Below are 26,205 nucleotides of genomic sequence, written 5' to 3'. Positions count from 1 at the left end.
ATGTGGATTCTCTCCAACAAGTTTTGTAGGTCAGGCATCTTGGTCCTCATTTTTACTGACACTTCCAACCCATAATTTTTCAGTCATAAACTGTACCTGTCCTTGACATTATAGATGTCAAATGATTTATGTGTAAACCAGTTTCATTGGCAAGCAATATTTTTTGTTATGAAGCCACGTGGAATTTAGCACATGGCAATTAACCCTCTTAGGAAGTCAGTTTGCTCAGCAGCAGGAAAGATTCACTCAGCAGAATTGATGTGTATTAACTCCTGTCTCATAAAATTTTTTTTATATATATTTGCTAAACTCTCTCTGCTGTTCCCTTCTGGTTGTCTGGTTCGTCCCTTCTATCTGATTAAAGAGCTCACCTGTTCTAAAATTATAGTGCATGGATGGATTATTATTGATGTGTAATTTGCATTTCCATCTCACGGGAATTCATAAATATGAGCTGCTTTCCTGTTTAAAGAGCTAGTACACCTCTTGCTTCAGCATTGCTCCATACTGACCTTGAAGACTTGATTGTCTTCTGGTTGAATCTGAGCTCCAGCTATGCAGAAACAAACTTTTCACTGAGCTAATGGTGGAAAGCAATGACCTCCAAGATCTACGATAGGTCTGCCATAAAAAGAAGTAACCATTTGGACTGCATGTATAGATAGAGGCTGCATTTCTATTCAGTGTTGCATCACTGAACAAAAGGGAAGACTTTTTTAAATAATTGCCACTGCAACGTTTATATGCTACTCTATCCTATCTCTATCTTCTGGATCTTTTAATTCTTTTTCCTTTCTCAGTATCTGTAGTCCGTCTGCTACCTATTAACCCTATTCCTACATTGTCTCCTTCACACTGCAAGCTTGAGGACTGTATAGGCCTGCAGTGTCTGTCTTGTTAAAACATTGCTGTCTTCAGCATGGCATGACTAGGAAATGCCTATGGAACAGAACTTCAAAATCAGATTAAAACATAAAGTTCTGTCATTGCTGCTGTGAGGACTATAATTTTTTGAATCATAGAATCATCATAGAATAGTTTGGGTTGGAAGGCACCTTAAAGATCATCCAGTTCCAACCCCCCCTGTGATGGGCAGGGACACCTCCCACTAGATCAGGCTGCTCAAAGCCCCATCCAACCTGGCCTTGTACACCTCCAGGGATGGAGCATCCACAACTTCCCTGGGCAACCTTCCTTCAGTCCCAGGCTCAACACTTGCCCACTCTACACAGTAAGAAAAAGAGATAAACATGTTTATAATATATTAAAAAATCACGATGTCCAATCTAAGAGATAAAATGACAGAAAAAATGGACAGCATAATTCCAACCTTATAGAGAATACAGAACCAAGAAGGGGACAAGTCCTTTCAGATGTAGCTTTTGGAGATGACACAAAGGGCATGTGGCCACTGACTATACCACAGCCTCTATGTTGTCTGTATTCCTCCAGCCCAAATAACTTTTAACTACAGCCTGGACTCCCCAGGCATTACAGCTTTGGCGCTAAAGAGGTACTCTCTTAAATATTCTGTACTGTCAGACTGCAAAGAACATAATAGCTACTGGCTTTAATTCCATAATTATGCATTAAAGAGACAAATTATTTTACAATCTTCCTGCTGAGATGGAGATAAAACATTGCTAGGCATCCCTTTGAACACTTTATAAATATAGTATGTCATCAGGATGAACTTTCATGATGAGCTGCATAGTGATTTAAATTTCTTAGTGGATTTCCAATTCATGCATTACATATATGTTTGATAATATTCTTGCTGTTGCTCAGACATTAAGCTGTTTTTTTGACATTTATTAAAAGATACTGCAAACATCTGCAGTTCTTCATTGTGATCAGTTCCTGAAAACATCCAACTACACTGCACTACTTTGTTAATGAAATCAATTAAAACACTCAATTTCTCAATATAATAAAACCCCCATATGAAGCACAGAGATTTTGTATCCTTTCACACACTCACTGATATATACACAACAATTAAAGCTTTTTATGCAAGCCGCCTCTTGCTTCAATGCTCAAAGCATTTCTAATTCTGAATAACTGCATTTTCACGTAGTCATTCTTTTCAGTTCTCGGGAATCCTACCACCTTCCTCTTCCAAGCATTTACCAGGCTCTGCTTCTTCTCATGATGATTAGTGACGCATAGGGATAGATATTTTCCTTTCACCTTTCAGCACTGCCAGCATCAGTAGATAAGCATTAATTTAATGTACAGTGAGACCAGGCTCTACATCACGTGTAGCACATCCATAGACAGCAACGCTTGGTCTCATGCCGCACATGCTGATGAGTTGTGCAGTCTATAAGGAGACCTATCTGATACCTCAGATATCGGTAGTTGTAACAGTCTGTTGTGTTTTATGGGTCTGTATCTTAAGGTGACTCCTGCTTCTGCAAACCCAGCTAAGTCTTAATCAAATGATTTAATTTTTATAATCTGGAGTTCAGCCAACCATTTCTGGTTATTCCAGTGTCACATCGCTGCCCTGCCAACTGCTGGTTGTTGAAGTCTGAACACAGCATTTGCCTGAGTGAAGCCACTTCTGGAGAAAAGCTAAAAGAAAAGTCTGCTTAACTCCAGCTTCTTCTCTGGTGCCTTTATTTCCTGATTGTGAAGTTGTTACAGTATTTTAGAAATTCTTGTTTCAGCCTGTTCATATTTTCAACTGTGAGATTTAAGCAATAAAAAGATGTTTCACTGTAGTCATCTTAGCAGTTCATAAGTGAGGTGAGAAGTTTCTTACTCTAGAAACAAAATTCTTAAGTTCAAGAATGCACATAAACACAAAACAGAAAGAACTGATTATTTTGCAAAGTTGGAAAAAAAGGCCATAGCAAAAAATCAGTACTCTGCCTATCTACATAAGTACCTTTTATTTACAATAAGGTAAGCAACAAAAGATAGCTCTTACATTGAACAAAGAAATGCAAATAGAATCATAGAATTGTTTAAGGTGTAAAAGACATTTAAGATCATCAAGTCCAACTGTAAACCTGACACTACCAAGACCATGGCTAAACCATGTCCCTAAGCACCACATCTACTTGTATTTTAAATATCTCCAGGGCTAGTTACTTCATCACTTCCTTTGCAGCCTGGCCAATGCTTGACCACTCTTGCAGAAAAAGAGTTTTTTTCTAATATCCAACTAAACTTCCCCTGGCACAACTTCAGGCCATTTCCTCTCGTCCTATCACGTGTTACTTGGGAGAAAAGATCAGCACCCACCTCGCATCCACCTCCTTTCAGGTAGTTGTAGTGAGCGATAAGGTCTCTCCTCAGTCTTCTTTTCTCCAGACTAAATAGCTTCATTTCCCTCAGTTGCTCCTCGTAAGACCTGAGCTCCAGTCTCTTCTCCAGCTTTGCTGCCCTTCTTTGCACATGCTTCAGCAGCTCTGTGTCTTTCTTGAGTCGAGCGGCCCAAAACTGAATGCAGGATTCGAGGTGCAGCCTCACCAGTGCCGAGTACAGGGGCACGACACCTTCTCTACTCCTCTTGGCCACGTTGTTTCTGATACAAGTCAAGATGCTGTTGGTCTTCTTGGCTACCAGGGCATTCTGCCCCCTCACATTCAGCTGGCTATTGACCAACACACTTAGGTCCTGCCAAGCAGCTTTCCAGCCACTCTTCCTCATGCCTGCAACATTGCAAACTCACCACAGCCAGGACAGTGAGAGAAATGAAGGGGTAGCCTGGAGCCACCCACTTTTGATGTCTTGGCAGGAAATACAGAAATGTTCTGATAACATCTGTGTCTCGAACATATGCATCTGTGAGTGTTTCATTCAAAACCAGATTCAGTTCACAGCACTAACCACTCCCAATATAAGCATAGGGAAAAATTACTCACAAAGTACATAAGCCTGAAAGACATGGTATTTCATCAACAGAGGTGACATCCTGAGGTGGAAGGAGAACAAGCGTGGGTGATCTAATTACAGCTGGCAGTCAAAGAGACACCCACACTCACTCCTTCCTGTGCCCGCCATGTATTACTGCCCTCTCCTCTAGCTCAGGCGCAGTGGCTACAGGAAGACTTGGACAAGACATAAAGTTGATGTTTGTAGTAGATTACTCTTAGATGTTGTCACCAAGTCAACATCAGTAACCTTACAGCTGCATAAAGCAGGATCCATGGTGGGTGAAGCAGGGGTTTGGTTAGTTTGCAGTAAGGTGGAAGATTAAATTATACTCTAATCTTAAAATCATCATACCGTTATTTTCATTCACATAATTCTGCTTGAGCCTGTTTTCTTAAACACCATCCTTCCTTTTGTTAGCCATTTAAGCTTGTTCTGATCCTTGGCAGAGTTCTGACTACACACTTGTTTTATTCTGGTATTATTTTCAGTACTTGTTTCTTCATGTATGTCTCAACTGACAGTCTTTAGAAGGTTTGTGTTGGTTCCAGTAACTTAAAGACTGCAGTTCTTCTCACATTTGGTCTCCAGTACGAAATGCCTGGAAGGGTTATACACAGTTTGATTTGGTCTTACAATGCACTGAGTGACTCTGTGGAGCTCAGTTCAGAAACAAGGGTACTTTTATCAGGCACAGAGAATATTAGTAAACTGAACATAGGAAATCAAGTGCAGATGTACTTAAGAAATTTAATCTCAAGTAGTTTAAACATGAAACCTGCTGACAGCTGTAATAACCCTCGTTCAAACTGGGGGAAAGTAGCTCCTGCTGTGAACACGTTTTTACAGGTAGATGCCTATGATGGCAGATGCCTCTGCTGCACCAGTGTTTATGTCACCACTGAGAGAATAAACATCATCACCAGCTGAGAGCTGTGTCTTTAAAATACAGAAAAAAAACCCTGTGCTTGATTTCTTTAGCTCACAAGAATTTTACTTTCAGCCTGACCTGACTGATCTGATGAACGAAGCAAAGCCCTTTCTCTTACTGGCTCCCATTTTCACCTGTATTCATTCAAGTCTATCAAATTGTTTTCAGTCTCCTTTTTACTGCAAAAAAAAATCTACTAAGTGTTTTTTCCCCTCTTCGAAATTCACTCCATTTTACTGAGGACCTCATCTCCTTTCACTCTGTTTGCATGTGATTGGTTTTGCTCATTCTTTTACTTCTGCCTCAAGTGGGGTCTTAACATGCTTCACAGCTTCACCACATTTAAGTACTATTATACTGCAATAGACACACTCAACGCTGATGCACTGGAACAAGTACATAGCATGGGAAAGGTCCTTCTCACAGAGAAAAAGGAGGACCACAGGCATGTGCCCCTGAGAAGCTCTGTGCTAAGACGTATTTCTATTTTGTTTTGTCCAACCATCCCAGAGGCAAATCTCCAAATCCCCCTTCCCATCCATGAGGCTGGGGCACAGGAAGCTCTTTCATACTATTCACCTCCCTCCAATTTCTCCCATGAGTTTGGCATTTCTGGGCCCAGTTTGAGGCTGAGCAGCTACCAGCCTGTCCCTGCCCCTCTGTCTGTCCTACAGCCTCACCCTTTCATCTTTCTCTTGGAAAATGAATCACAGAATCATTGAGGTTGGAAAAGACCTCTAAGATCATCAAGCCTAACTGTCAGCCAAACACCACCATGGGTATTTACCATACTAAACCATGTCCTGAAGTGCCACATCTACACACTTTTTGAACACCTCCAGGGATACAGGCTCTACCACTTCCCTGGGCAGCCTGTCCCAGTGCTTCACCACTCTTTTGGTAAAGAATTTTTTCCTAACCTCCTATATAAACCTCTCCTGGCACAACTTGAAGCCATTTCCTCTTGTCCTATCACTTGTTACTTGGGAGAAAAGACCAGAACCCACCTCGCTACAATCTCCTCTCAGGGAGCTGTAGAGAGTGATTTGGCCTCCCCTCAGCCTCCTCTTCTCCAGGCTAAACAACCCCAGTTCTCTCCTCATAAGATTTGTGCTCCAGCCCCTTCACCAGCCTCATTCCCTTTCTCTGGATGCACTCCTGCACCTCTCAATTTTTTTTGTTGTGCTGAGGGGCCCAAAACTGAACACAAGATTCGAGGTGCAGCCTTGCCAGCACTGAGTACAAGGGGACAATTGCGTCCCTACTCCTGCAGGCCCCATCACTTATAATCATAAAATAATTTGGGTTGGAAGGGACCTTAAAGATCATCTAGTTCCAATCCCCCTGCCATGGGCAGGGACATCTTACTGGATCAGGCTGCCCAAGGCGCCATCCAAACTGGCCTTGAACACCTCCAGGGATTGGGCACCCATAACTTCCCTGGGAAACCTGTGCCAGTGCCTCACCACTTCCATGGTGAAGAAATTCTACCTTATGTCTAGTCTGAATCTGCCCCTCTCCAGTTTATACCCATTGCCTCTAGTCCTATCAGTACAAGCCTTTGTAAACAACATTGCCCTTCTGATACAAGCCAGGATTTAACATCTCCACAGGCTGCAGGTTAGGGCAGCCCCTTAGCACTGACCAGCGCGGCTGCCCCTTTGCCCTTGGAGCTGCTCGCCCTCGGCCTCCGGCCTCCCGCAGCCGGGAGGGAGCCGAACGGAGCAAAGACGTCCCGAGTGCCCCCGCCCCCTCGGGACACCTGCCGTGTCCCGCCCGCTGCGCTCAGCATCCCTTTCCGGCACCCTCGCTCCTCGCAACGCGCATCCCGTCACCATGGCAACCCCCGCGCTCCCGCCCCGCCCTCCTCCTGTCGTCACATCGCCCTAGGAGCCCGTCGGGCGAAAGCCCCGCCTACCCCGCGCTCTGATTGGCCGCCTGGCCATAGCGCCATCTCGGCATAGCGCCGGCGATTGGCCAGCTGCCGCTGGGGCACTGGGCGCGCGGTGCAGAGGGGGCGGGGCACACTGCTTCTCATTTGCATAACTCCGCCCGCTGTCGTGAGGTGTTACCCCATCTTCCCCCCCGCCCAATCCCTACCTTTGCGCTCGCGGGGTCTGGGGAGCCGGGAGGAGGAGGAGGAGGAGGGAAGGAGGGACGGAGGGGCGGAGGGGCGAGGAGGAGGAACGAGGAGGAGCGGGAGGCAGCACGGCATCCTCCCTCGGGGCGGCGGGGCGCAGGCAGAGCATCCGCCGAGCGTCCCTGGCGGTGGGGAGGAGCCCCGGGGCCGCCCCGGAGCATCGCGGCTCCTTGAGGTGCGGGGCCGAGCTCTGCAGCTTCCAGAAGACGTTTTAGATTGATATTTTTAGTTTTTCTTTTTAAGCCGTCTCTGGCAGCCGGCGAGGTTGAGGTTGTTCTTCCACAGGGCTCTCTGGAACACCTTGCTTTTCCATCCCTCCCTTCGCAAAGGGAGCCTTTGCGTTTCTTTACCAATATTTTTGATTCCTTGCACAAAACCCCGCTTTGGGCAGCGTCTGTCGACAGGAAAGCTTCAGAGGAAGCAGCCAGGACCAGTGAGCGGTCCCCTCGCGATGTGGACCTTTCTGGGTATCGCCTCCTTCATCTACATCTATAAAAAGTGCGGAGACCTGATGACTTACGCCAACAAGGAGGTGCTGCTCTCTATGCTTGTGTTCTTCTCCCTCGGCTTGCTGCTGTCGTACAGGTACCACTTCAGGGGGCCCAAGCAGCAGCAGCGGCGGAAAACCCACCTGGGGATGCTCTCTGATGTTCTCTCAACTCTACCTCTTGTTGGCTTCTTCTGGGCCAAACCCACCCCAGGATCTCAACAAGTCAAAGAACCCAAATCCAGAAAGGTAGGTTCAATTCAGATGTAAGTTCAGGGGCGCCATGTCCTGTTGCTGTTCCCTGCAGCCACTGACCCTCTGTCCTAGTGAGGGAAAGATGCCAAGAAAGGGTTGGAGAGTTTGTCTTTAGATGCTGGATGTCTGATTGTTTATGTTTTCCATTAGTTTTGAGTGTGAAAACGTACCTAAGCGATAGACCAGGGGTTTTGTAGAATCGAATCAAATGTTTTTCAAGACAGAATTGTAGTAGAGGATTATTATTCTAGCATAAAAAACATCTTCAATTGCCAGTCTGTTGTAGAGATGAATGGGTGGAGCATCTCTCTTCTGAGGAGAGGCTGAGAGAGCTGTGGCTATTCAGCCTGGAGGAGAGAAGGCTCCGGGAGGATCTCATCAGTCTATAAAAATACCTGAAGGGAGCATGTGAAGAGAACAGAGCCAGGCTCTGTTTAGAGGTGTCCACTGACAGGACCAGAGGCAGGCGGCAGAAACTGGAACACAGGACATTGAGAAACAGATTTTTACTGTGAGGGTGACTGAGCACTGGCACAGAGGGTTGGTGGAGTCTCTGTCCTTGGAGATTTTCAAAACCCAAATGGACGTTGTCTCGAGCAGCCTGTTCCAACTGACCCTGCTTGAGAAGAGGGGTCTTGGGACCAGATGACCTCCAGAGGCCCCTTCCAACCTCAGCCATTCAGCGGTTCTGTGATCAGCTTCCTAATACTTGTGAATAAAACACATCTGTTTATACAACTGCAGAAAAGAGTTATTGGGAAATTATTGCTAAACTATTGCTTGTACAATAGCTACAGGACCTGCGCTCACACCAGCAGTCTGTTCCACTGAGCCTAGCGTGATACTTGCTGTGAAGTGGTGGAGAGACCTGTATGTGAGGCTGGAGTCCTGCCATCTAAAGCTACCTACTGGACATGCATGTTCAGTACATTTGTTTGGCTGCTTTCCTGTATACTTCTCAGCATTTTCAGCCGGACCTCTTGCACAAAAGAACTTGAAACTTTTTTTTGGCTGCAAGTCAAAGGTTCTAGATTTTTACTTTGTTTTTTTTCTGGTAAAACCTTCCTTTACTCCAATTTCTTGTATTATCTGAATTCATAGAATCATGGAATCGTGCAATGGTTTGGGTTGGAAAAGACCTTAAAAATCATCCAGTTCTAGACCCTTTGCCTTGGGCAGGCTTACCTTTTGCTAGATGAGGTTGCTCAAAGACCCATCCGGCCTGGCTTTTAACACTTCCAGGGATGGGGCATTCACAACTTCTCTGGGCACCCTGTTCCAGTGCTTCACCACCTGCACAGCAAAAAAATGTCTTCCTCATATCTAATCTAAATCTAGCCTCTTTCAGCCTGGAACCATTCCCCCTCATCCTATCACTACATGCCCTTGTAAAAAGTTCCTCCCCAGCTTTCTTTTAGGCCCCCTTTAGGTACTGAAAGGCTGTTATAAGGTCTCCTTGGAGCCTTCTCTTCTCCAGGCTGAACAACCCAAACTCTCTCAGCCTGTCTTCTAGTGCTCCATCCCTCTGATCATCTATCATGGCCCTTCTCTGGACTCACTTCAACAGGTCCATGACCTTATTTTGGGAACTCCAAAGCTGAGCACAATACTCCAGGTGAGGTCTCGTGAGAGCAGAGTAGAGGGGCAGAATCACCTGTTGATCACACTTTTGATGCATCCCAGTCTACGATTGGCTTTTTGAGCTGCAGGTGCACATTGCTGACTCCTGTTGAGCTTCTCAACCAATACCCACAAGTCCTTCTCTTCAGGGCTGCTGTCAATCCATTCTCTGCACAGACTTACTTGTGCTTGGGATTGCCCCGATCCTGGTGCAGGACCTTGCACTTGGCCTTGTTGAATTTCATGCAGTTAGCACAGGCCGACCTCGCAAGTCTGTGAAGGTCCTTCTGGATGGCATCCCTTCCCTACAGCGTGTTATCTGCACTGCACAGCTTATTGTCAGCAAACTTGCTGAGGGTGCACTGAATCCCACCGTACATATCTGCAACAAAGATGTTAAACACTGCCAGTGCCAATACCAACCCATGAGGAATGCCTTATCCCCTGAGTGGTTCATCCATGAAATCCATGTCTCTCCATTTCAGAGACAAGGATGTTGTGCAGGACAGTGTCAAATGCTTGCACACTCTTGCTGCATTGTAGGTATAAACATGACACTGTGCCATTAGAAATCCTGGTGTCAGTGTTGTTGTGAGTGTTTGTTTCTCTGATGCAATCGTATTTTTACCACTGTCAGCATTGTAGCGCTGAGGCATTTGTGAAAGAGTAAATTGGACTGTATTCTACCAGCTGGAGAAATGCCTTGCAAGTGTGCAATGGAATTGCACTTAGGGCATTTTTTCATTTTGTAGTTTGTGATTAGATGCTGTTTGAAGGGTACTATAACATAGCTGAGGTTCACATACCAGTTTATGTGTTAACTGATGTGTAATCTGATGTATGTCAATTCTTAACGGTTTTAAATGTAGGTGAATGGTAATTTTGCCTATACTTTTGACTGAGTTTTCGTTTCAGAACCACTTCTATAACATTTTCCAGGTAGCTGCCTCTGCTGACACTTCTCCATGCAGAGTATTACTGTAAGCTGTTATTTTAGTAGGTAGGTTCACTTACAGTAAAATTAAAGAGAAACACACTTCCCAGTGAACCTGATAAATTTTTCATTGCAAAGTGCTAAGGCCTCTGTTTAGTAGTGGTTCACTGGTATGAAGGCATGGGTGTGTTACTTTATAGACAAAGAATATGGGACAGCCTTGGCTTACTGCCTTTTATACGAACTTGACTTTTAGTCTCTCTGAGGCAATGTTAGTGGTTTGATTTTAAGTGAGGATCTTGATTTCATTTCAGGAGGATGTTGTTTTTCTTTTTTTCTGTTTGTTGTGTTTTAATTGGACTGTAGAGATTGTAGAGAGATTTCATTTTGGACCAAACTAAATTGGAAGATATGCTCTCAGTCCCCTGGTTCCAAGTGGAACTAGTCTAAAGTCAGCCCTCTGACAAGGTTATGGTACAGATACATCAGCACCTGTAACTTTGTTGGCTTTCTTTTCTAAAGGATAAAGCAGAAGCAGACGTCTGTGATGTGCATCTGACAGAGACTGCTCCAAGTACAACAGCAGCGCCCCAGTATGATCCAGAAATCATCATTGTCGGATCAGGCGTACTTGGTTCTTCCTTGGCCACAGTGCTCTCTAGAGATGGAAGAAAGGTGACTGTGATAGAGAGGGATCTGAAAGAACCTGATAGGATAGTTGGAGAGTTGTTGCAACCTGGAGGTGTTAATGCACTTAAAGACTTGGGTCTTGAAGGTGAGTGTATTTCAAAATGTAAATATATCTGTAATGCAGCGGCTACCACACAGTGTTTTTAGAAAAAGCATGCCTACAGGGCAAATGAAGGAATACGTTATCTGCCTTTAATATTTGAATTAAAATTGCTTGTGTATTTCCGGTATGCCATTTTGAAAATATTCATCCTTCAACATGTGTTTTGATTATGAAAATTGGACTCTATATAAAAGAAATTCTTTTCATACACAGTTAAGCTTTTTTAAAGACATTTTTAACTCATTTATTTGCTTATATTTTGCAGATACAGTAGAAGGTATTGATTCACAAATAGTAAATGGTTACATAATTCATGACATAGAGAGCAATTCGGAGGTTGAAATTCCTTATCCAACATCTGAGGATGGCCATGTGGTGAGTGGAAGATCTTTTCATCATGGCCAGTTCATCATGGGTCTCCGAAAGGCAGCTATGGCAGAACCCAAGTAAGTCACTTTGTGAATGGCACAGTTGAAATACAGAGATTCAGAAGCACTGTTCCCAGCATCTGTGAGATTCCTTAGCCATTTCACTCTGTCCCAATAGGCTGTAATGAACAAGACTGAGAAAACGTAACAGTTACAGTTACTTGTTCTGTTTTCTGTAGACATGTTCATGAGTTGCATATACATTATACATTACTATTTGGGACAAGTTAATCTTTAAACTACAGGAATATGGGCTTTAAGTATTAGGGAAGATACTGGCCTGTCTGTGTAGAAGAACAGTTCAAGGAGGTAGGACTCATATCTCCTACTGACTTTTGGGTTTGACATTTTGCCAGAAGAAGCAACGTCTTCTCAGTGAGCAACGCATAGAATCCCTTTTTTCAAGGAGGCCAAGAGGGCTGGGATTGTTCAGCCTGTAGAAGAGAATGCTCCAGGGAGACCTTATTGCAGCTTTCCACTACTTAAAGGGGGCTTATAAGAAAGATGCAGACAGATGTTTTAGCAGGGCTGTTGCAATAGGACAAGGGTAATGGTTTTAAACTAGAAGAAGGGAGATTCAGATGAGATATAAGGAAGAGGGTGGTGAAACACTTGAACAGGTTGTCCAGAGAGGTGGTAGGTGCCCTGTCCATGGAAACATTCAAGGTCAGGCTGGACGGTGCTCTGAGCAACTGGATCTAGTTGCAGATGTCCTTGCTCGCTGCAGGGGGGTTGAACTAAATGACCTTTAAGGGTCCCTTCCAACCTAACCTAATTCTAAGAAATGTGTGGCATATCTGATATAATTTCTTAGCATCATAGAATGGTTTGGGTTGGAAAGGACCTTAAAAGGTCATCTAGTCAGACCCTCCTGCAATGAGCAGGGATGTGTATGTTTTTCACTGATGTCTGTGATGCCAGAAATCAAGCTTCTTTTACATTTGCATGTTGTTCTGCTTTTTCTGATAACAAGAAGTCGAGCAAAATAGCTATAAAGAAGCACTAAATGGAAGTAGCTCTTTCCAGTTATTAACTTCTGGTTTTTGGAATCTTGAAGTCCCCTCCTTCTCTTCCTAATAAAAATAGTGTGTGGTATTTCCTCTGTCACTAACTGATTTGTCTTTTATACAAGAGACAAGAAGGAAACTTTTATTGAAACAAATAGATTCTAGCACTTGTTTTCTGTGGGATGTTTTTTTGTTTTGTGAGCACTACAATATGAATTACTAGAAGTAGCACTAAAGGATGGCAGCTAGTAGTGTTGATACTAGTGACGACGATGTTTACACACTATAAAAGCTAAATCCCTCTTGTGAATATTCAAGTTCAGTGAAATTTGGGCACCTGTTTGCTCAACTTGTGGAGAAAACTCCAGTAGCTGTACACAGTCTTTGAAGCAGAAACTTACAAAAGCTAATGTTTGTGACTTGAATTCAATTCTTTCCCCTTTTTCCACACTGTCTTTAATGTTGATTTTGTTTATGTTTGCTTTCCATTTTAATTGTAGCATAGAAAAACTGCATGTTTAATTAAGGTGCAGTTCTTGATTAAGAGATCAAGAACTCTTGATAGTGCTATGAGGCTTTGTTTTTCATCTCAAAGCTTGTGAAAATACAGCGGATAATAATCAGGGATTAATTTATCTTCTTTATAAGTACTAGGCAATATGAATTTATTTCAGATGAGTAAAACTAATTTTGCAGAGGAAGGAAGTAGGGCATCATCAGCTACTTGTTCTTCTAGTAGGTGAGAACCGGATAGAAGTGAGCACTTAAATAGATAACTGAAATGACAACTATAAAAGAAATTCAAAGCCAATAGAATCTGCATGACTCTGATCCACCTGCTATCAATATGATATGTTGCTGCACTCCCTTGCTGTCTAGCAGCTCAGACCCAACAAGGGATATAAGTTTACAGAGATTTAATTCGTGAAAATTCAGTAGCTGTGGTTGGGAGGTAGAAGTAAGAGATGCTTAGTTTAAGGTCTGAACATAAGCATTAGCAAAACTTTAAAAGCATAAATAGCAAAAAAATCCTACCCCAAAAAGTGTATCCTGAATTCCTGAGGTGAAAAGCTAGACGTCTCTGTCCTAAAAAGGCTAGATTACTTTCGAGTTCTCTAAGAATCAGGTACCTCACTTTTATCTAGTGCACATTAAGTGTTGAAGCGCTACTTTGGATCTTGCTTCTGAATTCTGCTTGGAGTTAGGTCACACCTGTGCTGTCAGCATTTCCCACCATTTAGGGATGACTTGTTTCACTACGTGAAATCTGAAGCACAAACTCCTCTGTACATCACTCGTATGGCCTCGGAGCACCTGAAATACAGCAAGGAATTCTGCTGAGTGGTACAGTGTTGTATGTAAGCACTGCAGTTCTAGAATATTCTGAAGTATCAAACCAAATGGCAGTGTTGAACTGAAAGTAGTAACAAGCACTTTTTGGCAGTTAATGTGGCTTCTGAAAGTGGTCAAGAGCACATCTTTGAAATTTAAACAAACTGTTAAGTGTTGGCAGAGACAAGATTATTGAAAATCTGGTTTTCCTTCTGTGTCTAGTGCCTTGAAATGTTGGCATCGTTAATCCTCTTCCATTCTGTTCTAATCCCTCTCTTTTATTTAAGTGCGAAATTCATTGAGGGGACTGTGTTACAGTTGCTTGAGGAAGATGACTGTGTCGTGGGTGTTCAGTATAAGGACAAAGAAACTGGAGATACTAAGGTAAGACAGTTTTCTGTAACAGTCTTTGTTAAACTACTAAGAAAATTGAGGGTTGATTTTTATATGTATACAATTTTTTAAAAACCTCCATTTTAAAGCACAGGTACAGAAATAGCAGTTATTAAGAAAGTGAAAGCTGTAATAAAGGGTGATTACTTTTTAGTGGATACAGTGCTGGTGTATGGGAATACTTTTTATAACTTCTTGTGCAGCTTCTGCTTTCAGTGTTTGGAGAATTCAATTCATTATTTATTTCAGCATACTTATGCCTGTAGTTTAAAATCTTTTGAGAGTTATTGATGGAAAAAACCCAATATATTAAGATGTGTGCTTTGCCAGTGTGTAATGATCTGCTTTTCCACATATACTTCCACCATCGATTGAGGTGTCTGAAAATAAGAATATAGGTGCCCATTTATAGATATAGCTCTGTCCAGTCATTTATTGGATCACAGAAAGAGCATTCTGGCCTATTTTTATTGAGCCACTGACTTGATTAATGTTTGTTGCCTCAACTAGTGCTAAGCTGCTGCCTAAATGCTGTGAAACTGTGTGAACTTGTATAATAAAAAGTTTAGGAAAGACAAGTCTAGGTAGCACCTACATGCTGAAGTTGTTCTCTAGAAAAGCCACATTTTTAATCTCCTTCTTTGTTGACTTTAAAATTCCTTTGCTGTCTAAAGTTATGTGATCTATGTGCTCAGATGTGCTCTGATGAGGAATATAAGAATCTCCTGTCTACACTCCACTGCCTCCATACAAGACTGAGAAAGTTCCTGAGCAGCTGGAAGATACTGCTCTGAGCATCACTAATAAGCTCTCTCATCTTTAGGTCATTTAGAAATTGGAATGGTGGTATTATACCATGTGTAAGAGAGCTTTTTAAAAGTACTTGCCCCAGATGTAGCAGAGTTAGGTGGTTTTAGACCCTCCTCAGGCAAATGGTATTTCAGCCTGCTTGATGTCTAAGTGTTGTAAGTAAGAAGCTGTAAGAGAGTTGAGTGAAAGCATCCTTGACCACTGTTGAGGTAGCTGAAGGAACAGGGGTTTCCAAGTGCTGTTCCTTTAGTCTGTCTTACATATCATGTAAAATGAATAACAGCGTATTAGGAAATCCACCGTAGTAGAATAAGTTATTGAATCACACATCATTACTGGAAAGGGGGAGAGGTTTTGTGGAGTGGTTTCAGCTTGGATTTTTTTTTCCCCAAATAAAATTGTCGTTCATCATCCTGCAATGTTAAAGGGTTTTTTTGTTTTGTTTGGGGGGTGGAGGGGAAGAAATTTTTACTGTGAGAGTGGTGAGGCACTGGCACAGGTTGCCCAGGGAAGTTGTGGATGCCCCATCCCTAGAGGTGTTCAAGGCCAGGCTGCATGAGGCTTTGAGCAACCTGTAGAAAGTGTCCCTGCCCACGGCAGAGGTGTTGGAACTGGATGATCTTGAAGGTTCCTTTTGAGATTTGTGTTTAAGCTTTACGCATTTATGGATAATATTGTTTTAATTTTAAGTGTGCTTTATTTGACCAGCAGTAGGGTGACCAATGTTTTTGCTTGTATCATTCTTGAGAGCATGGATGTTGTTCTTAAGTCTTTGAATTTCCTATCTGCATAATGGGGATGAACAAATTCATGTTTTGCTCTGAATGCTGAAGTTCCGTGGCTGGAAAGAGCTATTTCATCTGCTGGCCTAGATCTTTGACTTTAGAAATCCCGTGTAAGAAATTTCCACTGAACATTTCTGAACTGTGTTTCCCTACCTGTTACTTTTTACAGCTGGGAAGCTACTCTGGGAAAAAAAACCCCAAACCCCAAAGCCTGTTTACGTTCGCTAGCCTGCTTTCATAAAGAAAGGAGGCTCATCGATGTCATGTGCCTGTGTTTTTCTGTTCTCTCCATCCCTATTATCTTCCACGTTGTCTTTGAGATTTTTATTCTCTTAAATGAGGTTTAAATTAGCCAGTATGCTAAAAGTCAACTTCTACAATTTACCGAAATCAGGCAACTGAAGACTAAAGGTCTTAGTATGTTGTCTGTGGAAAAATTGTAGCTTGAACGTTCAGATCATTAGACACCAGGGAGCCCATATGGGCAGGTGACCTTGCTCTCAAATTAGGAATAATTAGAGCTTGCAATCTGAGACAGGAATCAATAGGAAAGAGGTTTTGTTAGCTCTTCTCAAGAAGCTCACTTCTCTAAGTTCAGACACTGTAAATGGTTATTATTTTACTCAGCTCTACTCTCATATGATTTTGTCTGACTTCCCTTCACACAGCAAAAGATGTAAGGATGTGTGACACAAGTGACTGAGTCCACTCCTAAGCAGGACAGAACCACTTGTAAAGGAACCCATGCGGATACTGGCTCACTAGCTGCTTCTTTCCAATAGAAAAATATTTTTCAGGAGTACTAATGAAACATGGCATGCTTTTTTGCTTTATTACATCCTGAAGGCTTAAAAGGAAAATTGTTTGGTTTTTTTTCTGCTCACACCAAATGTATGACATCATTGAAGGCCAAGGACTAATGGTCAATATAAATCTATAGTTATTTGCAGTTAAATTGCTGAATATACTGACATTAAGAAACCTGTAGGTGGAAGGAAACATCTAAATGCTTCCTAGTGTAATGTTATATTGCCATAGCAGTAAAATGCTTAAAAATAAATTTTACTAAACAGAATAATTTGTTTATGTTAGAGTTCAGTGTATGTGCTAAACATTAGGAGTTTGTGCATATATTGAGGGTGGACCTAAACAGTTTACTCAGATATTATTTGGGGTTTTTTTGTCTGTATACACTGTTTGTTGTTGTAGTTCGTAAGTATGCTAGGAACTGCTCAGAGTTAACTGCTTGGTCTTTTAAAGAAGGCCTTGGTATGCTTACTGCCTTTCAGGTTGTTACACTTTGGTTTGGTTTTGTTGCTTAGTCATGGTTCTTTAATGTAAAATTTCTTCTTTGTTTTCTTTTTTCCCTTGAAGAGCATATGGGCTGAGAGGAGCAATTACGCTACTTTCTTGTCTTCTTTTTATCTGAGTTCTTACGCAGTCCCCATAACTATTTTTTTCTGAATGCATGTCTGGAAAAGCTGAAGTATATATTATTAGATCAACTTCTAGGGGAAATAGTGTTAAATATGAATATGAGGAGGGTAACAAGCACTGTTTTTCTTAATACATATATTATAAATATGGTTTGTGATCCTCTTATGTTTGTTGTTCTGTAGGACATCGTAATGTATGAAAATGAGCAAGTTGGTTGTTTCCCACTGTTCTGAAGCAAAATTGAAAATATCGTATCTTTATTTTTTCTTTATGCTGCAGGAACTTCATGCACCTCTTACTGTTGTAGCTGATGGACTTTTCTCCAAGTTTAGAAAAACCTTGGTCTCTAACAAAGTTACTGTTTCATCCCATTTTGTTGGTTGCATTTTGAAGGTAACTTTTATGTATAATGCTATGCAAGCATTATGTTATTCTCTTGCGTCTTAATGTGGGTCTGCATTTCAGTGAATATATTATTATCTTTTCCAACAGAATCAATTAGAACTATGCCATTAGGTATTTATCCAGCTGTTCTATCAGTTTCTGTATCTTTTTGAAAAATGCTTGGAAATTTCAGTCTATGTTTTTAACTCTGAAATTATTGATGCATAATCCATCCCAGCTCTAGCTGAACTTTCTGGTTTGGACTTAACATATTTAGTGCAGTTACAGATCATATTTTCAACTCTTTTAAAACACTTTTAAGTAACTGTGAGTCAGTTTTGGGGTTGTTTGGTTTTTTTGAAGTAGATATCGTTGTTCAAAGTTAGATACGGTTTTAGGAGCGGCATGTAGTGTTATCTTAAACATACAGCTGAACAAGGGAGAGTTTAAAAAAAACTGGATTCAGATTCGGCATTGCTAGTTTAAACCAAGCATTGGACTCAACAGGCTGGCTCATAGAAAATTCAGAATGTTTTTAAGAGAAAAAGGTTCAGCATCTCATATAAGGTAGTGCTATGTGCGCTATTTCTATTTCTATTCAATTTATAGAGCACTAGTCTCTGAATTAGAGATAGGCACCATTGTAAAGCTGGAACATGATCTCGAAAATTGTTTCCTTGGGTATAGGTGCTTTGGTTTATTTGTGTTAAGGTATAGGTAGCTAAGATAAGATAGTGACACTTACTTTATCCTAATACTTATGACATTCATTCAGAGAGCAGAAATCTTGAGCTTTAGATCATCCTAGGAGCTGTGGGTTAAACCAACTGTGTTTTATACTCCAGAAGAATACTTAGACTGTGCTCCTGCCAGGGTGAGGAACCTTGTCACCAGGTACCTTCAGGACCTGTAAAGTCAAGAAAGTGTTTGCTAGCTGGGGGTTGGAGAACCTAGGTGAAAATCCTGGCTGGGTCTTGCCTTCTGTGGCATTAACTCTTGCATTAACAGCAAAAGTAATTAAAGGAGAAGGGACCAAATCTAGAATTTTCACTGTACTTGAAACACTGACTTGGAGGAACTTAAGCACTTTTTGGGTCCCTAACCCAGTTACTGCCCAGCGCCTCCTGTTTCTCTGCTTTTGGAAACTTGTTTAAGACCTATTTAGATAGGCTCCTATGATTCTTCCCCAGTTGCTCTCTCCATGTAGTTGTATACAAACTAGTGTATTTCATTCCCTCCCACTGCTTTTTTTATGAAAAGAAAACAAAATGATCTTACGGAAAACTGTAACACTGATCACATTACAGGTTTTCAATGGCATGTATTAAGTATTAGTAAGGTATTCAAACGAAATGTATAACCTGATGTATATTCTAGTAAATATTAAAATGTGTTCAATATTAAAATGTTTTAAAAGAATTGTAAGTACACTGAAGTTCGGAACTTGCTTTTTAAAAACACTTTTCTTATTCATTTAAAAAGAAAACTACACAAACTTAATCTGATATTGGATTTTATTTCAAAATATTTCAGAAAATGCTTTTGTATAGCTGAAGTTTCATATCCTTTCATCAGTCAGTCTCAATCTTTCTCCTCTTATCTTTTCTTTTTAAGGATACGCCACAGTTTAAAGCTAATTATGCTGAACTTGTTTTAGCTAAAACTAGTCCAGTCCTAGTCTATCAGATTTCTTCAACTGAGACTCGAGTCCTTGTTGATATCCGAGGGGAAATGCCAAAAAATTTAAAGGAATACATGATTGAGAATGTTCATCCACAACTACCTGGTAGGTCTAGAAAGATTTCCATCCATAACTGTCACAATTAAATGTGCCAAAAAAGGCACATTTCACTGACTCCATCAAACTATGTGGACTTTTTCCACATGTGCAGTTATTGTTTCAGTAATCATTCACTTTTCTTCAATTCCACATCAAAGCAGATTGTTGAGCTCACGTCTGTGAGGTTAGCAATTCAGAAGTGTATCTCTTAAGTGTATCTCTAAGAAAAGGTTGAAGTGAGTAGTGTGCTGATTATTTTAGACTCTAAGTAATGTAATGCAAATATTTGGTTATTGCAGATCACTTAAAGGAACAGTTCCTAATAGCAGTTCAGAATGATCGTTTAAGGACTATGCCGGCCAGCTTCTTGCCTCCTTCAGCTGTAAATAAAAAAGGTGTGTATTGAGAAATAAAAGGAGGGGAAAAGGCTTTATAAACTTCTTTTGGGACTTAGGGCTTTGTTGTCCTAGATTTATATTTATGTTCAATACAACTGTCTCATAATTCTTCTATGAAAAGTAATATTTTGAAAATATGTGCCCTGGGCATAGTTTAACTGGAATGTTTATATTGACATCAGACTTCAAATCAGTGCCTGCTTTACTTTTAAGTTTAAGTAACTCAGTTGCCCAAGCTTAGACAAGTGTGCTTTTCTTAAGCAAAACTTAATTAGAAAAGGAAAGAAATTACGGTAAAAAGTGTTTGTGTGTTTATGTTCTTTGACACACACACATACATATCTATAGGGGAAAAAATATTTTGACCTTACTCATCTTAAAGCCTGCTAATATGACATTGGGGTTTTTTCCTCCTTTCTTCTTTTTTAATTTCTATTGGTTATCCATCTTATTTTCTGGTGGGAATGGATTCATAGTAAGTTTGGTTTTTAAGAAAATAGGAGGTTTGAATTTTAATATTATGTAATGGTGATGCAGTATCCCATTAATTTTTTCTTTCCTCTTAGGTGTTCTTCTTTTAGGAGATGCATATAATATAAGACACCCTTTAACTGGTGGAGGAATGAGTGTTGTTTTAAACGATGTTAAGATATGGAGAACTTTGCTGCAGGATATTCCAGACCTTTATGAAGATTCTGACATTCTTAAGGTGAAGCTTTATTGTAGACTTCTTTTAGGCAGATTTTGGTGCAATTTAATGATGCGCTTTCAAGTTCTGTGCAACTCAGGGACATGTAAGTTATTGGTGAGGCACATGAGTTTTCAGAGGGTTGGATAGATAAGTCATACATTAGGCATTCACCAAGAAGCAGAGCTGTGATTTGTGAGTGCTGTGGCTGTGTGACAAAAGACAGATTCAAAACTGTGCTTACTGACCTGCCGTGCTTTGCTTAAGGAGACTGGTGTGCTGTGTCTGGTCAGCATGCTTTGCTAGTATAACCTGGTATCCCTGTAACTTAAGTTTATCTTAAATGGGCTGGATTTAGACGATTCTACTTGTGTGAGTGATGCTTAGAGAACAATGAGCTCGTGAACGGTGTTTTTCAAGAGGCATCTCAATGCTCCTCTGGCTCTTGACTGCTGCAGTAATCTCCCAGTCCTAAATTAGAAGGCATCCTTCTTTCCCAGAAATCAGCACCATCAGTATTGATGCTGGTTTGTTTTTTCAGTGAGATTTAGACCAAAAAATCTGATGAGTAGATAATAAGATTTCTTATTTATTTGTTCACTGCTTTTAATCAGGTTAGTCATATTGTCAGTTGGCTAAATTGCAGCTAGAATAATTATAGACTAAAAGTAAATTATTCAGAAAGTATATCTGGAAAATGAGAAGCACTTAAAGGGACCCTGAATGTCAGGACAATACAGGACTTACCTGACCAAATGCAGATACTTACATCTTAGCTACTCGCCTCAGCCTTTCAGTTATCTCCTACTTATTCTCAGTCAACAGAAATTTCTTACCTACCCCAGGCACCTGCTACAGGATGAGATGAAGCACAGCCTGGAACTGTCTTTTTCTTCTATATTTAATGTGAGAGGAACCTAGATAACTAGCATGACAAGTTTCGAAAATTACTTAATGACCTAGCTTGGAACCAGTCTAGTGTTATCACTAATTTTCACAAGCGTGACTTTCTGGGAATCTGTTGAATGCTCTTCTGTATGCACTGATGGAAATATTTTTTTCCTTTTTCAGGCGAAAAAAACATTTTATTGGTCAAGAAAAAAATCTCATTCTTTTGTAGTGAATGTTCTTGCCCAGGCACTTTATGAACTCTTTGCTGGCACAGATGGTAAATATATTTTAAAGATAACTTCTGACTAATTACAACTTGGTAACTAAATAAGCTTGGGGAGGGGATGTATATGTGTGTGATCATATATACTTAAATACATATACATACAAACACATGGACATATGTGTGTGTATATGTCTGTATATTGATATATATTAAAATATATATCAATCAAAGGATTTTAATTAGTTACTTTGTGTTCTCTGCCTGGGTGTTTAGTTCTAGTGCTATGTAAACCAAGTTTTAGCAATGTGAGGGCATCTGGAGTGAGTATAAAAAAAAAAACACAAAACCGCTACAAACAAAGGAAAATCAGAAGATACTTGTTCTTATGTCAGTTAATTCAAAAATAAGCAGATATTCTGTAAGACTGTCCTCTATTTAAATAAAACTAGCTCAAGATCCAGCTGAATTTAACAGAACAACAGCTACCAAAATCCTGGATTTAATAGCATTCCTGTGTACACCAAAAAATGTTTTGGTATGGGTTGAATGTAATCGTTGCATAATTTTAATTCATTTTGTAGATTCCTTGCACCAGCTAAAGAAAGCCTGTTTCCATTACTTCAGATTGGGTGGAGAATGTGTCTCAGGACCTGTTGGGTTGCTTTCTGTGTAAGTTCAGTGTGCTGGTAGTAGTTAATGTGAACTGGGTCAAGGGTCATGAGCCTCTGTGAGGATCGTGAGATCTGCTTCACTACAAGTCTGTCAGGTCTGCACAGGGACCGTGGTCCACAAGAGCCTATATTTTTAGGATTATGCTAAAGATTGAGGCTTTATTAGAAGCTATGTTTTTAAATGCTGGCTCTTACTTTTCTTTGTAAAAGATGCTACTAAAAGCTGGAGAGAGGCTAATGTATGGAGCATGGGAGTTTGAATGAGGTATAGGGGTCCTGACAAGCAGAGGAGCTGGTAGACGTGTTTCATGCTTGAATTGACATTAGTGAAGGATGAGATCTTCCATAAATGAGCATGAGGAACTGGGAAATCAGTTAACTATTAGGGTCTTCTGAATTATTCCTCAGAAACTATAAAACGTGCAATAAATCATACTACTTTGAGTATATGAAAATGTGTGCATTTATATTGGTCCGTTTTTGAATGAGAGCTAAAACTGAGTTTATATTATTTAGTTGAGATGGCAGGATCAGAGCTGCCTGGATCGATGGGGGCATAATCTTGAGTGGAGATCTCTATTTGTAAAATGAAAATTTGTCAGTGCTTTTCGATTTTATTTACATGCTTTATCTATTTATTTTTAATGCAGGTTATCTCCTAAACCAATGGTACTGATTGGCCACTTCTTTGCTGTGGCACTGTATGCTGTATATTTTTGCTTTAAGTCAGAGTCCTGGATCACCACACCTCGAGCATTTTTCAATAGTGGAGCTATTCTTTACCGGAGCTGCTCTATAATATTTCCACTTATTTACTCTGAAATGCAGTATTTAGTCTACTAAAATCCAGGGGGAATAAACAGAAGAAGAAAACATGAAAATCAGGATGCCTTCAAAATCTTTGGACATGTACTATTTAATATCGTATTATGTTTTCTTCTCTTCAAAATGCAATTTCCTTGATAAGGATTTGATTTAATTTTGGTTTTGTGGTTATATACATATATATTATATGTAAATATTCTTGGCTTTGCAAGTAAAATTCAAAAAGGAGTTAGCTGTTTACAAGGACCATGATTAAGTGTTGACACATGGTAGCAATTGCCAGTTTTGTCAGAATTTCATTCCTTGCTTTATCCATTGCCGAGTGCACCACTAATATTAATAAACTGAAAAGTGATAACTCTAAACCATATGCTGCTATTATCCTTCATGCTTTTTTCTGTTCAGTAGTCCCATAGACTGTTTCTTTGTAAGAACATTCTTGATTTGGGTTATTTCGTTAGGGTTTGCCTCTTCTTTTTCAGTCTGCTGATACTTAAAAGGACACTGTAAAGGATTGCAGATCTTGAGGTGTCACCATATTTTTTACTTCAGTCACTGTTGCAAGTGCCATGTTGCTATTCTGAAATCAGTCTTTACACCAGATTTAATTTAAACGAGTAATAATCAAGCCGTAGTTATGTTGGCTACTGCATTGCACTCAGGTACTGAAAGCACATCTTTCTGAAACTTTCTTCGTATCTCACTTCCTTCTAAAAACTTTGGGGAATTGTTTCAGTTTGCTTGGAGTGTGTGCAATTGTAGTTTAACACTGCCATGAACTGAAGCACAGCAACAAACTGGATCCACTGAAACAAATTCAGTCCAGCCTATTTCCAGTACACAATAATCTTTAATATTACTTCTTAAAATTCATGACAAGTACCATATTAGTGTCCTTTTAATACTTGGAGTATGGGGTTTTTTTTTCTGTAGAAGTTACTGCATGCTGCTAAGGAGTCCATGCCTTTTACTGTTGGTCATTGTTCCTCTCAATATTCTCTTCATCAGTACGCTTTCCTTTGTTCTTGTGTATTTTCATTTTTCTGTACCTTTCTTACGATTGCTTTGTGTATCGCTTTATGGCTTCTCCTGGTTTGGCTTGCCTAACTGTCACACATCAGGGTAGCCGAGAGCTCAGAGAGCAGTAACAGGTTGCATTTCTCTGTGCTGATGAAGCTTTGACTATATCTTGAGAATGACTGATTGGATAAGCTGTGTATAAGTACATATTTTATGTTGGACTGTGAAAAAAAAACCTGTGGAGAAGCTTTTTTGGTATTCTATTTGACCGATATCTCAAATGACCTGTTCTTTTCCAGAAGTAGAATTATGTACATTTTTCTAACCGTTGTCACTTTTGCTACCCTCTTGAAATTACCCTCACCACAAATATGTCTATGTTTAAACTTCAGGATAAAGTAATATGATTTTCAAATATACAGTAACTAAATGATGCCCCTTGAAGGGTGTACAAAGTTTGCAGAATTTATACCAGTGTTTTCAAAATCTGTGACAATTTTGAAAATATTGATTAATTTTACATTTCCTATGTTTTTATATTCTATGCAGTCAGTCTTTTTGAAGTCAGGGATGAACAGTCCTTGGTCAAATACACATCCTCAGCTAACTGAAATTAAAAAGTTATGATATCTGTAGATTTTTTTTTGTTGTGTTTCTCTGGTTAATGAGTTTTGTTAGGTCTTGATAGTTCAGGAAATACCAGTGTACGTAAACTTACAGATGTGTTTAAGCTGGCTTTTTTTCCTTCTCTTTTCTTGAACCCAGTGCCTAGTTAAGTGTCTTGATGATCTGGATAATGACCACTTATTGTAAATTACTGTGGGGATGATAAAAATCTTGTATGCATGTGTCAGGAAGAGCAACCTGAAAATATGACTCATTCAATGGTTATGTGCCTTGTCCTCAGGAGATGGCAAAGGATTATTTTGAAGTATCGCACAAACTGGGAAGATTTAGACAAGGCTGCACAGAGTGTGGGCTTCTAACTTAAATTACTGATGAGTTGATCTTTGACGGCATTGTCTGGGTTCCTGCTTCAGCTGGGCCTCCTCCAGCTGATCAGAGGCACGCAGTAGCACTTTGCCGCAGGGAAGAAAACTCCCGAAAGAAAACAGAGCAGAATTCCAAGCTCTTTCTGGTAGTCCCTAGCTGAGGTGTTTTTTTCAGGGATACAGAGGGAGACTGGAGGATGACTAGACATAAGGAGGAATTTCTTCACGATGAGGGTGGTGAGGCACTGGAACAGGTTGTCCAGGGAACTGTGGCTGCGCCATCCCTGGAGGTGTTCAACGCCAGGTTGGATGGGGCCTTTGAGCAGCCTGATCTAGTGGGAGGTGTCTCTGCCATGGCAGGGGGCTTGGAACTAGATGATCTTTAAGGTCCCTTCCAACCCAAACTATTCTGTGATTCTGTGAAGGGAGTGTCACGAAAGAAGCAGTTGAGCCAAATGAGAGTAAGAAGAGTAAAGCTGGCAGTGAGTGGGTAATGGAATCTAACATTGCCAGCAGAAGTATGCAGCAGACAGTCTGTAAGAGTCCTGGGTTTCATTTCTTACACCCTTATGCTGCAAAGGGAAGCATTGTGCTGGGAAAGGTGTGTCACAGGCATGATTCAGAATCTGAGCAGAATACAGTGCACACACAAGAAACTGACATATTGCGTATTGCATTGAATAAATAAATCTGTAGACTCTGAAGAAGTTCTAAGGATTGGTTCTAAGGATTTTCACACTGCACAATTTGATACCATCCTGCACCCTTAGCAGTGCACTTCAGTGAGCGTTTTGAGGCCGTGAGAGATGCATTGTGTTTGTGGTTGTCCCTGTAGTCCAGAAACAGTGACAGCTACAGCCAAACAGGAGAGCAGAAGGAGCAAGAGAAGCACCTGTCCATAGCGATGAGACTGTAGCTCACGACATGGTGCAGGAATGTGAAAACTTGCTAGTGGTGGGGAGGAAAGAGGAAAATGCAATTGCATTCTCTGCTAGTCTAATGGTCTGGTGGCTTGTTCATAGGTGGTGAGTTGGTTTGTGCGTGTAGAGCTTGCTTGAGAAATTTGTGTCATGTAACTGTTCCTGGTCATCCC

The 26,205-nt window shown here is 40.7% G+C and overlaps 1 protein-coding gene across 1 annotated transcript; it reads left to right on the top strand.

Moving 5' to 3' along the window:
- The first annotated feature begins 6,974 nt into the window (after nt 1-6,974).
- SQLE (squalene epoxidase) lies at nt 6,975-26,189 on the top strand. The gene is made up of 11 exons (XM_009560011.2): nt 6,975-7,692; nt 10,775-11,027; nt 11,311-11,491; nt 14,100-14,196; nt 17,517-17,630; nt 19,236-19,407; nt 19,701-19,796; nt 20,366-20,508; nt 21,559-21,655; nt 22,186-22,273; nt 22,926-26,189. Exons 1-11 carry the CDS (start codon nt 7,408-7,410, stop codon nt 23,116-23,118), a joined length of 1,719 nt encoding a protein of 572 aa, XP_009558306.2. The 5' UTR covers nt 6,975-7,407; the 3' UTR covers nt 23,119-26,189.
- The last annotated feature ends 16 nt before the right edge of the window (nt 26,190-26,205 follow it).

This window comes from Cuculus canorus, chromosome 2 (genome assembly GCF_017976375.1).
Source record: "Cuculus canorus isolate bCucCan1 chromosome 2, bCucCan1.pri, whole genome shotgun sequence".
NCBI lineage: Eukaryota > Metazoa > Chordata > Aves > Cuculiformes > Cuculidae > Cuculus > Cuculus canorus.
This window is presented reverse-complemented; position numbering and strand designations above follow the sequence as displayed.